The sequence below is a fragment of the Stenella coeruleoalba genome, assembly GCF_951394435.1.
Source record: "Stenella coeruleoalba genome assembly, chromosome: 11".
NCBI lineage: Eukaryota > Metazoa > Chordata > Mammalia > Artiodactyla > Delphinidae > Stenella > Stenella coeruleoalba.
Window position 1 is genome coordinate 94,094,866 of NC_137157.1, and position 14,953 is coordinate 94,109,818.

Below are 14,953 nucleotides of genomic sequence, written 5' to 3' on the forward strand. Positions count from 1 at the left end.
ATCAGTAAAGCTGTGCAATGGGGGTATTAATTCTAGAGGCGTTTTGAGAAAAGTAGTGGAAAGTGAGAACTAGTGAAGAGAGTTTGTAGAATATTATAAAAGTTCCATATAAAAATAATGAAAATCTGAATAGGGAAAAGGTTATGGAACTGTGAAGAAGGAAATAGATATATGAGGCATTGTAGCGATAGAATAAATAGTACTTTGTGACTGAGTGGATATGTGTTATGTGAAAGGCATTTGCTTCAAAGATAGGTTTGGTCATTATGTCCTGACTGTCTGGGTATATTAACTGCTTAGAATAGCATCAATCAGATGTGCAAACTTTCGATGATTAAAGCACCAGTAATTACCTCATAAATATCTGTCATAAGTAAAAAGTTTTATACTTTAATGTCAGTTATTTACAAGTGGTAATTTCCAATTTATTCTGCAGTTAATAGTAAAAAATGAATGGATAAATTGTACTTACATTTAAAAATTTTTTCTATCTTATTTGCATTCTTGAGTGTTCAAAAGTGATGTCTTAAAATGTATTTTCTTTTGTAAATTTTATAAATTTCAGTTTATTGTCTAGAAGAACTTCTGAATACATGGGAAACCAACCATCAAAATGAGACTTCACCTTGCAAAATAATATAAAACAGAGGTATGAATTAGATTGCAATGAGAACCTTGATTTCAGTGTAAGAGGTTTAAATTTAGATGTATATATACAATTAATAAATATAAGATCAGAGTTAGTAACTGTGGTGCGCTTATCAGAAAAATTCTTATATATCATGGACTTCTCTTGAAGTTAAGAAGGATAATTGAAAACAATAATACAAAAATTATAATACACAGAGCTAACATGGGTGACAAAGTTATCCTCATGGATGTACCTTTTGTTGTCAAGGTCCTTCTCTGAAGAAAACTGTTACTTTATTTCTGCTGAAAATAAAGTCTTGGCAGCAAGGAAATTGTTCTGAAGCACTGAGCTCCAGTCTTATCAAGACAAATAACAAGGAAGAATTGGAAATGTATGGCATTCCTTCCTACATTTTCTTATACAGAAGATAATTACAGAGACATTTTAACATCCTGTGTTCATTCAAGCCTGCTAAACTCAACATATTATAATAATTGGAGATCTCTGAACCAAACCCAAAATATCAAAATATGGGCTTAAATGGTTAAGTGATTTGTAAATGCAAATGTATTTGCATATAGAAGTAAATGCTAATATATTAAAATCTCAGACCTTGGCAAAGAAATGGGAGGAAACCACACAGAACATGCAAACTGAAGAGCATTTAGTCACAATTAGCACTTAAAAAATACCTAACATTTATTGATTGCTTCCAATATTCCCGATACTACTTCAGTGTATCATATATTAGATCATGTACTGCCCCAATAATTCCTACAAAACCGTACTAGTATTGTGATTGTCTTATTAATAAAGAAACTGAGCCCCAGAAAGAATGAGAAATTGTTCCAAAATTGTATGGCTAGTAAGAATTAGAAACGTGATTTAAGTCAAATAGTTTTACCCTAGAGATCATGCATATAACTATTATGCTATGCTGATCTCGGAATAACAAATCATATCAAATCAAGTTGTAAGAATATTGCTTCCTTAGAAATAGCCAGGGCTACAGATTTACATCCCCCCACGCCCCGGGTATATCTTTCAGAGAGGAACAAATGAGAAAAATAACTTTCAAGAATGAAATATTATAATAGCTCTTCACAGAGAGTATTTTATACTAATTATTCTCTGGAATATGGAAAAAAGAGATTAATAGAAGTGATGTTTTTCACCTGAGTAGACTCCAGCAAGCTTAAAGAACATAGGTCTCCTTTCATTTTAGTTCTCTTCTACTATGTGATTGTATATTTTTTCTTTTTTTTTTTATTGCATTCAAGTTCTGTTATTACATTTAATAAAGACTTCAATCCATATCAGTGATGATAAATTGATGGCATATATCCTGACAATTTCCATATGGTGCTCTTGGAAGACATACCTCATAATTACAACATTCTTCCTTGCTAAGGCTGGCCTCCACTCTGAATAATTTTCAGCAAGAATATCTGAAAGTCTTTCCCAGCTGCTCCCATCTCATCTACATACCATGCTCCAAATTAAACTTGTATATACAGATCATTGGTGAACTCTTTCAGGAAAAGCAAATAAAAATGTATATGCAAAGTAGTGTATTTGCTAAGACAATGTCTCCTAATGATCTATTACCTCAAAATTTGCTTTCGTAAATCACAGTTTACCCATAACTCATAGTGAAATAGATAATATCTGTGAATGTTCCAAAGCTGATAGAAGACATCAAACTACATATTGACAAAGTATTAGGAACACCAGTAGGGTGAACAAAATGAAAACAAAGTTATATGTATCATGTTTAATTGCTGAAAACCAAAGATAAATGAAAGCTGAAAGACAGGCAGTAAAATACAGAATTTACTTTTTTTTTTATTTTTTTATTTTATTTTATTTTATTTTATTTTTTATTTTTTTATTTTTTTTGCAGTACGCGGGCCTCTCACTGTTGTGGCCTCTCCCATTGCGGAGCACAGGCTCTGGACACGCAGGCCCAGCGGCCATGGCTCACGGGCCCAGCCGCTCCGCGGCATGTGTAATCTTCCCAGACCAGGGCACGAACCCGTGTCCCCTGCATCGGCAGGCGGACTCTCAACCACTGCGCCACCAGGGAAGCCCCAGAATTTACTTTTAAAGAAGAAATTACTGGGACTTCCCTGGCGGTCCAGTGGTTAAGACTCTGAGTTCCCAGTGCAGGGGGCGTGGTTTCAATCCGTGGTCAGGGAGCTAAGTTCCTACATGCCGCATGGCGTGGCCAAAAAGAAGAAAAAAAATAAAATAATAAAGAAGTAATTGACAGCTAATCTATAAAAAGAAAACATAGAAGCCATATAATTACTGAAAGACAATTGTCATACTAAAACTCTATCCCCAGAGGAAAGAGAATTATATGAGAATCATATGAGGATATAATTATATTCCATAGGTGAAATAAAGATAATTTAAGATAGGTAGAGAAAAAAATCGTTAACTTAGGTCTGCACAAAGGATATACTATAATGTTCTTTGGATGTAAGAAACTAATCCCAAATGGAACCGCTAAGATTCAGGATAAAGTGCACTGAAATAGGTAAATGCGGGTGTAAATCTAAATGAATAGTGATTATATAAAACCATAATATTAGTGTCTGTGGTTTAAAATTGCATAAGCTTCAAGCACTGTAAGTGTTGCAATTAAATTAAAAGGGGCATAAGTGGAGTTAAAAGGATCTAAGGCTATTGAAATATACAAGAAGAGGTAAAGCAACTATTTATCTTGGACATTACAAAGTCAAGAATGCATGTTGAAATTTTCAGAATAATCATTAAAATAATAAAATATTAAGTAACTATGAAGATAATGAAGGAGTTATCTCAATTAATAGAATGATAATAATTTAATGGGATAATTCTTTTTTAAAAAGATGTTTTTGATGTGGACCATTTTTAAAGTCTTCTTTTTTAAAATTAATTAATTTTATTTTTAGCTGTGTTCAGTCTTCATTGCTGCACGTGGGCTTTCTCTAGTTGTGGTGAGCGGGGGCTACTCTTCCTTGCGGTATGCGGGCTTCTCATTGCGGTGGCTTCTCTTTGTTTCAGAGCATGGGCTCTAGGCCCACGGGCTTCAGTAGTTGTAGCACGTAGGCTCAGTAATTGTGATGCATGGGCTCAGCTGCTCCGCGGCATGTGGGATCTTCCTGGACCAGGGCATGAACCTGTGTCCCCTGCATTGACAAGTGGATTTCTAACCACTGCACCACCAGGGAAGTCCCCATTTTTAAAGTCTTCATTGAATTTGTTACAATATTGCTTCTGTTTCATGTTTTGGGTTTTTGGCCGCGAGGCATGTGGGATCTTACCTCCGCGACCAGGGATCGGCCCGCACCCCCTGCATTGGAAGGTGAAGTCTTAACCACTGAACTGCCAGGGAAGTCCCTTAATAAGAAAATTCTTAATTAATAGATAATACTCCATGAAATCACTGAAGTAGAAGGATTCATATCAGAATCATTCTTAGACAAAGACAATCATTCTGAGGGCTGCAGGAGTTCAAGCAAGAACTTCAGCATTATCTCCTGGATCCTTTCTGGGTATTGAGGGGCCCAAAAAGTATTGAGGGTGGACATTGGAGTATGAGAATGAATAACTCTAATCTCAAAAATGGAGGGGCTTCCTTGGTGGCGCAATGGTTGAGAGTCCGCCTGCCGATGTAGGGGACACGGGTTCGTGCCCTGGTCCGGGAAGATCCCACATGCCGTGGAGCGGCTGGGCCCGTGAGCCATGGCTGCTGAGCCTGCGCGTCCGGAGCCTGTGCTCTGCAACGGGAGAGGCCACAACAGTGAGAGGCCCGCGTACCACCAAAAAAAAAAAAAAAAAAAAAGAAATGGAAGCAGGCTCAAAAGCCTTCAAGTCACCGTATTCTCCTTTTCCTATCAACTACTTTCACTTGCAGGGCAATTTTATTTACCTCTGTCAATTGGTCCTTTTCTTAAAAACTACTTAGGTTCCCTTGACTTCTTCACAGTTCTTACAGATTCATTTATCTCAGGTATATATATATATAGTTTCATAACCCATAATGTATTTTTCTCAACCATTTTCTCTAGAAAAATAGCCATGTGGTTTTGTATGAGAAAGCCACACTAAGGAGCCTCATCTTCATGTAATCTTGCTTCGCATCTCTTTCAGTCTCAAGTAAAGCCCTAAAATAAATTTACAACATCTTTTTTGCTCTATTTCCTCTCTTTAATATACGTTTCTGTAAGAACTAGTTTATTATCCTCCTGTGGAACTGATGGTAGCTGATTCTTCAAACCATTTGAAAGCTGAAGCTTCAAACATATTCATTATCTTAATTTCTATTTTCAATAAATTTTCTGTACCAGGATTTTATAGTCCCCAGATATAATTCCCATGATCACCTTATTACTGACTCTTCTATTTAGGCTAATGCCCGATCATTGTTCCTTCAAAAGAAGGTGTATCTCACCCCAAATTTACTGGACAGAATATGCTCTGCTTCCAAAAGGGAAAGAGTAGCTATGTTCCATGTTGGTGATAGTAACAAATACGGCAGACACTGCAGGTGAAAGCTGAAGGACACTACAGATCCATGTGCACCTGGAGCAGGAGATAGGAGGGGGAGGCACACAACAGATCATCTAAGGCTCTGAGGAGAAGCGAGGCGTGATTCTCTGGGAAGTAAAGACATTCAACAACAACCATATATATGAGGGAATGAAAAATCTACACAGAGACCCAGGCAAGATGCAAGTTCAAAAAGGCCTGAGAAGACCTTAAGGCTTCATCTCAGGCTAATCCCAAGACTCAAAGTTCAAAACTAATAAATATAGGATTGCCCTGACACAGAGCCAATTTGCAAAGACTGGGAAAGGCAGCTGTTTTACCAAATGCCCAATTTTCAACAACAACTAATCACAAGTCATACAAAGAAACAGGAACATTGAGCTCACTCGAAAGACAAAATGAATCTGCAGAAACTGTCCATGAAGAAGCACAGATATCAGTCTATGTAAACAAACCTTTAAAGCAACTGTTCTAAATATGCTCACGGAGCTAAAGAAAAACACAGACAAAAAAAATTAAAGGAAAACAGGAAAATTATATATGAACAAAATGAGAATTTCAAAAATATAAATAGAAAATATCATAAAAGAACCAAACAGGGCTTCCCTGGTGGCGCAGTGGTTGAGAGTCCGCCTGCCGATGCAGGGGACATGGGATTGTGCCCCGGTCCGGGAGGATCCCACATGCCGTGGAGCGGCTGGGCCCGTGAGCCATGGCCACTGAGCCTGTGCATCCGGAGCCTGTGCTCCGCAACGGGAGAGGCCACAACAGTGAGAGGCCCGCGTACCGCAAACAAACAAACAAAAAGACAGACATGCTCATTGCAGCACTATTTACAATAGCCAGGACATGGAAGCAACCTAAATGTCCATCGATAGTTGAATGGATAAAGAAGATGTGGCACATATATACAATGGAATATTACTCAGCCATAAAAAGAAACAAGATTGAACTATTTGTAGTGAGGTGGATGGACCTAGAGTCTGTCCTACAGAGTGAAGTAAGTCAGAAAGAGAAAAACAAATACCGTATGCTAAAACATATGTATGAAATCTAAAAAAAAAAAAAAAGAAAAGAAAAAAAAGGGTTCTGAAGAACCTAGAGGCAGGACAGGAATAAAGATGCAAACATAGAGAATGGACCTGAGGACGTGGGGAGGGGGAAGGGTAAGCTGGGATGAAGTGAGAGAGTGGCATGGACTTATATACACTACCAAATGTAAAATAGATAGCTAGTGGGAAGCAGATGCATAGCACAAGGAGATCAGCTCGGTGCTTTGTGACCATGTAGAGGGGTGGGATAGGGAGGGTGGGAGGGAGACGCAAGAGGGAGAGGATATGGGGATATATGTGTACATATAGCTGATTCACTTTGTAATACAGCAGAAACTAACACACCATTGTAAAGCAATTATACTCCAATAAAGATGTTTTAAAAAATCAGTATTTTGCCACGTGTAATGACTTAATGGTTGTAGTTAATGATCATCAACTGCTGCTAATATTACAAAAATGAAACCCTAAATAATAACTTTCTCTGAATGTAAGTACACAACCCTTATAAAATAGTAGGGTGCTTTTTTTCTCCAAAATAAATCCAATCCAAATCTTATCAAGTATCTATTTCACTATCAATATACAAGAAATAGGAAAAACAAAAGAACATGTCGAACAACAATATAGCATGACATCAGCAAAGCCAGGGCTATAGAAAACCCTAAAGGACAAACAATCCAGTTTTCTCAGCAATATAAACAACAATAACAACAACAAAGGTAAAGATGAATCAACGAGTTTCAGAAGCGAATCGCTATTTAATCTTCTTTAAAAATATAAACTAACTGATGATATTAAGAAATTATTGCTGGAAAATGTTTGAAAAAATTCATTTGCCTTACATACGAACATGCGCACAGCCCTGAAACAGGAAACTGCTTGGTGTAGCTCCCGAAACAGATATAGGACCAGTGTGGTTCAAGATTAATTAGTGAGAGGGCAATTGACATGCGATGGATGAAGTGATGGTTGAGGTTGGAGAGATAAGCAGAGGACTACTGTATATATATAATCTCTTTAGATTTGAACACTATAAACAAATTTAGGTGTGTATTTTGTGGCTGCAGAGGTTTTTAAAAATATTTTATTTTGTCTTCTTTTTTCTTTTTTAAGGCAATACCAAAATGTAGTTCCATTCTTTTTATCCTTATTTGAAAGCTTGGTCTCCTAAACAAACTAGGAGTAGAGCACGTTTGGAAAAAGATGCTCAAAAGTGATCGTTTCCCTTTCCTTTTCATGCCTCATCCGCCTTTACCACCTCCGCTTGAGGAAGCTCTTCATTAATTGGTAACATTGAGGCAATGAGACCAAAGTCAGTTCTGAGAGACATTTAAAGGAATTGATAACTAAGGGACTTCCCTGGCGGTCCAGTGGTTAAGACTCTGTGCTTCTAATGCACGGGGTGCAGGTTTAATCCCTGATGGGGGAACTAAGATCCCACATGCTGCACGGTGTGGCCAAAAAATTAAAAAGAAAATAAAAAAAGGAATTGATAATGAATACCTGCTTTTCGGATTGTGATGATGGTCTATCAACAAAACTTCACTTTTTATAGAGGCAAATACTCTCAGAGATATAAAAACTGAGATAAAGCATAAGCGTTTTGCTTTTTCCCCCCTTATAAATCTTTACTTGGTCTTCCCTCTACAAAATGAATGAGAGAACAAATCTATGTTATAGATGTTGCATTTCTTACAAATTGAAGATTTGTAGCAACCCTGCATTGAGCAGGCCTATCGCACCATTTTTCAACAATATTTGCTCACTTCATGTCTCTGTGTCACACTTTGGTAATTCTCACAGTATTTCAAACTTTCTCATTATTATTATATTTGTGATGGTGATCCGTGAATAGTGATCTTTGATGTTACTATTGCAAGGATTACAAGTCGCTGAAGGCTCAGGTGAGGCGTAGCATTTTTTTACCAATAAATTAAAGTATTTACATTGTTTTAGACAAAATACTATTCCACACTTAATAGATTACAGTACAGTGCAAACAACTTTTATATGTACTGGGAAACCAAAAAAAATGGTGACACTTTATTGCAATATTCACTTTATTGCTGTGGTTTGGAACGAACCTGGGATATCTCTGGGGTATGCCTGTAATTGCATTCCTGGATATGCATCACTGTTAATTTTTTGAACAGAGGCATATCCATGTGTCTGAGATAAGAGTGTTAGTATTTATTTAGATTTTGAAGGAGACACTAGAAAGTCAGAATAACAATTTAAAATGTGTAATGCATCTCCCTACTTTGGGAGGTATTAAAAAGTTGACAATCAATGAACAAGATGATCTCATATCTCCATATAGTCCTAAGAGTCTGTGGTCTTTGTTTACAGAACGGTGATACACTCTTTTATTAGTGATAAATGGGAAAATGATCATTGCAGCCAGTGGCAATTCAAGCTAATTAAATGGATCTGGCCCGCCACCTTGTGGCCAGAAGTGCAATAACATAATTTTTTCCGGGCTTGGGGGCTGTCTTGCAAGTTGGCTCATCAGCCTTTCACCCAGATCAAAACAGCATCAGAGTCATTGCGGATGGAAGACCGTTGGCTTGTTTTCTTAAAAATGTGCGAGAAGCTTCTTTCTAGAGCTTCCACTCATCTGTAGCAGAAATCTAGTTCATTTAATGGAATTGTCTTAGATTCTGCTGCACTGTAAGGATTAATGGAGAAGGAAATACAGATCTGGCAAGAATTATTCTAGGACTGTCACTTACTAGGAAAATGAAGCAAATTCAGAAGGAAAGCTACTATTTCCAGAACTGGTACCAATGAGTTTGTTAGACAAAAAGCATCCAATTGAATTGTTCAGAACCCTGGCTGCAGAGATCCCTTGAGGGGTTTGTAAAAAGTAAAGATGCCCAGACCCTCCCCTATGTCCCGATACTGAAGAGGGGCCCCTGGTTGGTATCAGCTGTTTTTAAAAACGCACTACTGATGCCAATGCAACCGGTATTGGAAACACCATGTACCTTAAACCCACTCAGTGGGATGGTTGGTAATTTTAATTCAATGTGGTTATAAAAACCCAGGTTGGGCTTCCCTGGTGGCGCAGTGGTTGAGAGTCCGCCTGCCGATGCAGGGGACACGGGTTCGTGCCCCGGTCTAGGAAGATCCCACATGCCGCAGAGCGGCTGGGCCTGTGAGCCACGGCCGCTGAGCCTGCGCGTCCGGAGCCTGTGCTCCGCAACGGGAGAGGCCACAACAGTGAGAGGCCCGCGTACCGCAAAACAAACAAACAAACAAACAAAAAACCCAGGTTATTTTGTTCAAGAATAAACAAACAAACCCCCCTACATAACAGCAGTCATATGCAAATGATAACACACCAACGTTATCCAAATTTTTAAAATAATTAAAAGAAACCCAAAATTTTTCTTGACTAGGCCCCAATAAATCTGTTCTATCTCTATATCTATATATCCATCCCTAATGGTAGTCTTCTAGTTTTCATTCCTTTTTAAGCCTAGATACATTTTATTGTGGACCTTATTGTGAATTTCTCTCATCGTTTGGCAAGAATAAACTCTACCTAGTGGTTCTAAAGATTCCATCTGTATACGGAAAACCTTGCTTAAAATGTAGTTTCCCGTGTTTACCTCTCAGAAATTCACATGACTAAGTTTGAAGGAGTGATTAGAAACCTCCCATATTTAGCCACCAATCCAGACGAATCAGATGCTTGTAATTTCATGCATCTCACAGAAATATTGCTTAGTCATACCATGCAACTTGCTGATTCACTGAGGGTGTGGGGTGTGTTTTAGATAAGGAATGTTCAAATATTCTCTACTACAGTGATTTTCAAAGTGTGATCCTTGAACCAGTAGCATCAGTTATCACCTGGAGACACCTTAGAAATTCACATTCCAGCCCCACTCTACACCTCTGGAATCAGAAACTCTAGGAGTGGGGCTCCCAAAACTATTTTAACCAGCCCTCTAGGTGATTCTGATGCAGTCTTAAATTTGAGAATCACTGATCTCCTCCTACCACCCCATCCTCCTTGATGGCTTTTTGATGTAACTTCTCCTTGTTCTGAGAATTTTTTCCTCCCCCTCCTAACACGTTTTCAGGAAGGAACCATGCCCCATGCCTATGTATCAATATAAGGGAAAGTGCATGGGATTTGAAATTACAAGACTTGGATCCCAGCTCTCTCAATTACTGGGAGTAAAACCATGCATAAATGCTTTCACCCTCTGAGCATATTTCCTCACTAAAAACTGGAAAGGGAACATTTATCCAGGATAAAGAGTCACAGCTGTGCTTGAAACTTTAGCTCATTTAATCAACACCCACTGCTACAGTTGGCATTACCACTAATTCATAGATGAGGAAACAGAGAAGGGTAGCCATGATTGTCTAACCCTGATCCATTGGACACAAACCTTGTTTTTTTTGTTCTGTTTTTTTTTTTTGCAGTACACGGGCCTGTCACTGCTGTGGCCTCTCCCATTGCAGAGCACAGGCTCCGAACGCGCAGGCTCAGCGGCCATGGCTCACCGGCCCAGCGGCTCCGCGGCATGTGGGATCCTTCCGAACCGGGGCACGAACCCGTGTCCCCTGCATCGGCAGGCGGACTCTTAACCACTGCGCCACCAGGGAAGCCCTGGACACAAACCTTTTGACAGTGTTTTCTCATCTGCAAAACGTGGATAATGACTCCAAGAGTTTGTTGTAAGGATTAAATAAGACAATGGAGTTGGGAAGGATTTGGAAAAGGTAAACATATGTTTTATGTATTATCTTGGCAGTTTGGTGGGTTGCGTGGAATCAGCATGCCCAAATCTTCAGCTAAGGGAAACCAACAGCTAAAAAATGTAAAGGAGAAACCAGAGGTTCCTTCCAGGTGGCTCCGTGATTTGATAACTTAAGAGTTCTCCTCGTCTCAGGCTTCCTAGGTAATCTGGGGTGGAGCCAGGTGCAGCTCTGCTGGTCAAAGGGTGAGAGCAGAGGCCTTGCCCATCAAGGAACACAGAGAGACATCTTTTCCTTTTCTTTCTTTCTTTCTTTCTTTTTTTTTTTTTTTAGTTTTTATTGGAGTATAGTTGATTTACGATGTTGTGTTACTTTCATGTGTACAGCAAAGTGAATCAGTTATACGTAGACATATATCCACTCTTTAGAGAGATAACCTTTTCTGTTTTTTGCCCTGAAGGATGGGCTTAAGCCATCAATACTTACAAAGACCAGTTTTCAATTTTCAGAAGAGCCTTGCTAATGAGAACCCTGTAACTATTTTCAGGAGCTTAAAAAAAAAAAAAAGCCATCTCTGCCTGCTGCCCTCTCAGCTGAATATCCTGCCACAGTCTGAAGCAGACGGCTTGGGCCACCAGCCCTGCCTGCAGGAACCACGTCAGCTCTGCCCATCAGGACTGCAGCAGGAGGGACCACTTCCCAGCAAGAAATGCCTGCAGGTATGTCTCACTAGAAAAAGCCAAGCGTCTTCTTCAGTGTTCTCGGAGGAACCACAGCTCAACACAGACCCCTGCCTACAGGGAATGCTACATTTTTTTTTTCTTTTTTCTCCTATTGAATGTTCCCTGATATACTTCTCTTGCCAAATAAGTGGATTTCTAATTGTATGTTTCAAGTAGAAGACAAATGAGTAAAACCTGAAGATAGAACCGTGGTTAGTCGTTTGACTGTTCGTGTTTGTTTGAGGAACAACTTAGGAAGAATAAGCGAGAATGAGGTAGGTACTTATATCTTGTAAAAACATATCTCTCTATAATCCTATTGGTTCTGTTTCTCTGGAGAACCTTAACTAATATAGTGAGACAAGTATTCCAGATAAATCTTTGGAAAGTCTTGAGGTTATAAAAATCTTGGTGAGTTTGCGGATCTGAGAGCGCCACTAAATCTACCGCATGAACAGCAAAGGGCAGAGTGACCCTAGCTGAAGCTGGTTACAGAAGCAAGCAGCAAACAGTGAGGAAGTAACTTACCAATGTATGTTCTCTTCTAGTTGACTTTGAAGGTTTAATTTTGCTCCCAAGGATGCCTCTTCTAGCTACATAAATTTGAGATTTGTATTTAATATGCATGATATGGAAAATGCCCCCATCTGCTTTAGTCTTTCTTGCTGTATTGTACTGTATGGTAGGTTTTGTTTTGTTTTATTTTGTTTTGCGGTACGCGGGCCTTTTACTGCCGTGGCCTCTCCCATTGCGGAGCACAGGCTCCAGACGCGCAGGCTCAGCAGCCATGGTCACGGGCCTAGCTGCTCCGCGGCATGTGGGATCTTCCCAGACCGGGGCACGAACCCGCGTCCCCTGCATCGGCAGGCGGACCCTCAACCACTGCGCCACGAGGGAAGCCCCAAAGTAATAAAGTTTTGAGCCAGGAGGATGGCCACCTAAGACACAGACTAGATTTCCCCAGCTCCATTTGCAGTAGAAGTGACCAGGTTACTCAGTTCTGGCCAGTAGAAATCAGTGGCGCTGTCCTTAGCACCTTCAGGGAGCGTTCCTTCAGAGAGAGCGGGGCTGTGTGCTGTCCTCTTCCGGCTCTCTTCCTCCATCGGATTACAGGGAACAGATGGTGCCTCTGACTTTCAGGCTGAAGATTACACCCAATTGATACGGAACAGAGAGGGCAAGAGTAGCCTCAGGAGACAGAGCCATCATGCCAGACCTGGACATTTTTACACAAGAGCAGAGTAAGTGTCCTGTGTAAGCCACTGTTATTCTAGCTTCATGATACTTGTCCTTGTATAATCCGCGCACTGGGGCTACTTCTGGAGAGAGTTCAGTAAACAGGCAGGACAAGAAAGGGGATTCCAGATAGAGAGTGACATAAGGAGAGGACCTGGAGTGTAAAAGTATTTGGTATATTTGTAATCAGCGAGCACAAGCAAATCAGGACAGGGCACCACCACAGAGAGAAACTGAAACACTATAGCTTCAGCCTTTAATCTGATCCAAGCTGCACGTGGAATCCCTGAAAGGCCCCAACCTGCTGTGACCGTGGGGAAGACCCGCACGTGAGGTTTGCAATCAGCCGGTCCTGGGTTTGAATCTCGCTCAGAGTTAGCTATTTGATCTTGGCAAAGTTCCCTTCCTTTCTCCTATTTAGCAAATTGAATTAAAACATTCACCTCAGCGTTTATTTTCCAAGATTAAGGGAGAAAACCTTGAGCATCTTGCACAGTGATTTATACTTAATAACTGGGCCGATAAAGGCTTTGTTCTCTCCCACCCTTTCTCCTTGAATTTGCCTCCTGGCTCACTTGTGGGTACTTAAGAAGTGTGGGTCCTCAAGGGATCTGTCATTTAGGGGTCATAAAATTGACAAAGAAGGCAAACAAAAAAAGACACCTAATTTGCCATTCCAGGACCAGCCTGCTGGGACCACAGGCAGGAGAAAGTGCTTCTGGGCGCTGCAGTCACATGGAGTACAGGACATCCCAGCCGAGGGCATCCTCTCCAGAACGCAGCGTTTCATACAGTTCCTTGGGCTTGGGTGGTATAAAAACTAATGGGCCGGGGGCTTCCCTGGTGGCGGCCCAGTGGTTGAGAGTCCGCCTGCCGATGCAGGGGGAAATGGGTTCGTGCCCCGGTCGGGGAAGATCTCACATGCCGCGGAGCGGCTGGGCCCGTGATCCATGGCCGCTGAGCCTGCGTGTCCGGAGCCTGTGCTCCGCAACGGGAGAGGCCACAGCAGTGAGAGGCCCGCGTACTGCAAAAAAAACAAAACAAAACAACAACAACAAAAAACTAATGGGCAGGAGTTATATTTGTTAATGTGTGTACAGCATGATGAATATTTGGACATTTTATAGTTGTTTAGCAAAAAATAAGCTTAAAAAAAAGATTCATGTTGCTTCTAACCTGATAAGGCTGAAAAATGTTCCAGCTACTCTGTCCCACATCTAGGTGTTTTTTTTTCACCTGCTGCTGTGGAAAAGGGGAACGGCAAGACCATCTTTGATAATAAACAGCAGCTACTGCCAGCCAGAAATCAATCCTCCAGGAGAGTTTATTAACCAAGAGGAAAAGCGCCCTCTTGGCTGTATTTCCCGTCAGTCTGAAAACGGCTTTTGGAGACACCCTGCTCAACACATGCCGCTTCATTTTCCCTGACTCACGGGCCACGTGATGCGTTTGCCGATGAACGTCCTGTGGTATTGCCAGAGGCTAAAAACACAAAAACCTAGATTATTCCTGCCAGCTAGCCTAAGTCACTGGCATTTTAGTTTTAAATAAGACTTACTAATAGGCAATAATGCTATTTAATGATTTGCAAAGGATTTAGTATTCACAACCTATGATGTAATTATTATATCTGACAGGAAGGAAATTCAGAATTTCCTGTAATACAAAAAATAAATTGGCCCATGTCACCGAGCTGGATAAGTGGCAGAGCTGGGGTTCAAGCCCTATGCCCTGCCTCCAAATCTTCTTTCTAGAAAGCTCCAAGGTGTTCCCAAAGTTCCTTGAATGGCCCTTTTGTAACTTGTGCTTTTATGGATAATTGAGTTCTTAATTACCTTAGTCCCTGAGCTGAAACCTTCAATCCTACCAGAAGCTACTATGCTTTCACTATTTTTTGAGCATCCACTCTAGGCCAGGCACTGTTCTGACCAGTTTGTGTAAACCACTGAACAAAATAAAGCTTCTGCCTTTGTGGAGCTTACAGTCTAGTGAGAGCAGGCCATGAACTCGAGGAAACGTCAGAAGGTGATAAGTGCTCAGCTAAAAGTAGATCA

The 14,953-nt window shown here is 40.4% G+C and overlaps 1 protein-coding gene across 2 annotated transcripts in view; it reads left to right on the forward strand.

The window, feature by feature from the left end:
- Positions 1-10,827, forward strand: part of LOC307193672 (uncharacterized protein) — a 55,682-nt gene extending 44,855 nt beyond the window's left edge. For both annotated transcript variants that reach the window (XM_079935963.1, XM_079935964.1), the window contains 2 exons: positions 566-649; positions 10,666-10,827. In XM_079935963.1, coding sequence (XP_079792089.1) covers positions 566-642 — 77 coding nt within the window. In that variant the 3' untranslated portion in view covers positions 643-649; positions 10,666-10,827. The remainder of the gene's footprint in view (positions 1-565; positions 650-10,665) is intronic.
- Positions 10,828-14,953: the final 4,126 nt, after the last annotated feature.